This window comes from Nansenia antarctica (genome assembly GCF_963989245.1).
Source record: "Nansenia antarctica genome assembly, chromosome: 13".
In the NCBI taxonomy this organism is placed as follows: domain Eukaryota; kingdom Metazoa; phylum Chordata; class Actinopteri; order Argentiniformes; family Microstomatidae; genus Nansenia; species Nansenia antarctica.
The window spans coordinates 25,973,904-25,976,403 of record NC_137683.1 but is presented as its reverse complement, the minus strand read 5'-3'; the positions used below and the strand labels follow the sequence as shown (position 1 = coordinate 25,976,403).

Sequence of the window (2,500 nt, the reverse complement as noted above, 5' to 3'; positions counted from 1 at the left end):
CTGTATCGGGTCAGGTTGACCCCAGTCTCCCTCTCTCTGTTCCCAGAGGCCAGCTCTGGAGCAGAAGGAACTCACCAACAAATGGAACGAGATGGGAACAGACGAACCAGGTTCGAGCTTCCACCCCCCCGTTCGCCTAAGAAGTAGATTACACTCGTTTGTATAACGGCGAGTTATTCCTACATCGCAGAAGGCAGATGTCTCCTGCCACCGAAATGGAGATAATGTGTGTGCCAGAGAGTGTGTCTGTATACCTCTCCCAGCGGTTCATCCCGTTACGTTTACTCAGCGAAGCTGTGCTTGTGCACACTACTCCGTGTAACATAACAGTCTCCTAACAATGCTATCTGAGAGAGGAGGGTATGATAACATTTACGAGTGTGTGCCGGCCTTTGGCATAAACACCGGCCCTTGTGAATCAAGAAGCTAACCAGACTCCTTCGGGATCCGATAACTAGCGGAACTCCTCTCTCTCCCCAACCCTCCTCCGCCACCCCACGACCTCTTTCTGTTCTGACTTCTGACTGGACTTAACTGTGAAAACCCTGAGATCCATGTTATTATAGCAATCAGATTTGTCCCCCCAAAAAAGTTCCAGCCCAATGGTCAACAAGGTTAGTTTGGGTGAGACTTCTGAGAGAGGCCTAGTGACATGCAAACCTGTAACCCCCAAACCCCCCAAACACCCAACTTTCAACAGGATTTGTAATCCAATATGATTACAATGCTTCTATGTTATTTTGACACGCTCCCTAGAACTCTGGGGGCAGCGGTAGGTAGCCTAGAGGTTAGAGAGGCCGGCTAGCAATCGGAACTGCTTCGATCCCTGCCCCCTGGTGGGAGCTGCATGTGCCCTTGAGCAAGGCACTGTGACTGACCCTGTGCCTCAAGCAAAAAAATACCAAATTCCAACAAATGTCAGCTTCTTTGAGCCCCGGAAAGCGGCTATATACAATGAATTATTACTATTATTACTATATTATTATTATTATTATTATTATTATTAACTGATTGACTGGCTGACTGCATGGCAATATACACCGTTATATGATATGATATTATAAAACCTCATCTGACCCTTTGTTGTGGGTTGTTTTCAACAGATCTAAGCCGGTTCAGGCCTGTCTACGCCCCTAAGGATTTCCTAGAGGTGAGAAACATCATCAAGATATCCCAGAGTGGGGGGGGGGTCAATGTCTTATAATGTTGATGGGGGGGAAGTAGACTACACTTTCCTCAAAGACTACAATTCCCATCCTCCCAGGTGCTGATCAGCCTGCGGAACCCCAACCACGAGAGCAGCGAGGAGGTCGGAGCTAAGAGCCACTGGGGCCTCATCCAGGTCCCCCTCTACGTCAAAGACATCCCCCAGATGGTAGGGTAAAGACTGACCCCAGACCTGTATACACCAGATGGTAGGGTAAAGACTGACCCCAGACCTGTATACACCAGATGGTAGGGTAAAGACTGACCCTAGACCCTAGACCTATCACTACCATTCTTGTTCTATTTATGTCACGCCCTTACATCACTATTTGCACTTTTGGTTGGATACTAAACTGCATTTCGTTGTACAGTACTTGTACTCTGCGATGACAATAACGTTTAATCTAATCTCATTTCTCCCCCCCCCCCTCCCTCAGAGAGAAGCCTACTCAGAGCTGAGCTTGACCACGGGACAGCTGGGTATCGATGACCACACCCGTGTCCATCCAGGTGACACCGTACAACGTATTCACAAACATCCCTAAACATTTTTCTTGCATCGCTTGTTTCTTATTCCTGAAAGAAGCTGAAAGAACTTCATGTGTACAATTTATCAGCATTAACATGTGTTCTGAGCAAATACAGAAAATACAATGAAGTAAACAGTAGATATCATATCAGATATCATGTCACTTTCCCGTGCCATTCTTTGGTCTGGGATCTCTCAAACGCTGTCTGTGTGTCTAGGGTTTAAATATCACCGTCTTCTGTTTGTATATCAACCTGATAAAGTAGTCCTGTTCTGGAAACCAAGCCACTTCAGAAGGACGACGGACGTATTTTTAATATTTCTCTACTTTTTTTCCTATTTCTATTTTCTTTTCCTATCGCTATTCAGATTTGTTTGAAAGCGAGCATGTTCGCGTGGGGAAAAAAGGTAAGATAGATCGATGGAGGTCTGGTACGATGTTTTGATAATGTTTATTCAATAGAGCGTAATCTGACTGGGGTTTGTTTTTGTCTTGTTGTATCCCTAGGACATTTAATCTCTTTGGAGGAGAGATTTAGTTTAGAGACAACCACACACACACACACACACACACACACACACACACACACACACACACACGGACACACTTTCTCTCCCTTCTGCTCCCTTAGAAAACCCCTAATGTTCACTAGCTGCTGCCATCGCTAATCCCCCTCCTTCACCCTCTCAAGTGGCCTCGTCCCCCCTGCACTCGTCCTTCTCCCCCAGCGCCACTTTCACACTCTCCCCCCTGTCCCCGCGCGC

General features: G+C 46.6%; 1 protein-coding gene across 1 annotated transcript in view; it reads left to right on the top strand.

Annotated features, from left to right (window-relative positions):
* The window catches only part of tbc1d19 (TBC1 domain family, member 19), a gene marked incomplete at both ends in the record, with an annotated part of 22,709 nt that overhangs the window by 5,574 nt on the left and 14,635 nt on the right, over positions 1 to 2,500 (top strand). The window contains 5 exons of the mRNA XM_080543819.1: positions 47 to 110; positions 1,104 to 1,150; positions 1,265 to 1,375; positions 1,644 to 1,716; positions 2,105 to 2,143. Coding sequence (XP_080399945.1) covers positions 47 to 110; positions 1,104 to 1,150; positions 1,265 to 1,375; positions 1,644 to 1,716; positions 2,105 to 2,143 — 334 coding nt within the window. The remainder of the gene's footprint in view (positions 1 to 46; positions 111 to 1,103; positions 1,151 to 1,264; positions 1,376 to 1,643; positions 1,717 to 2,104; positions 2,144 to 2,500) is intronic.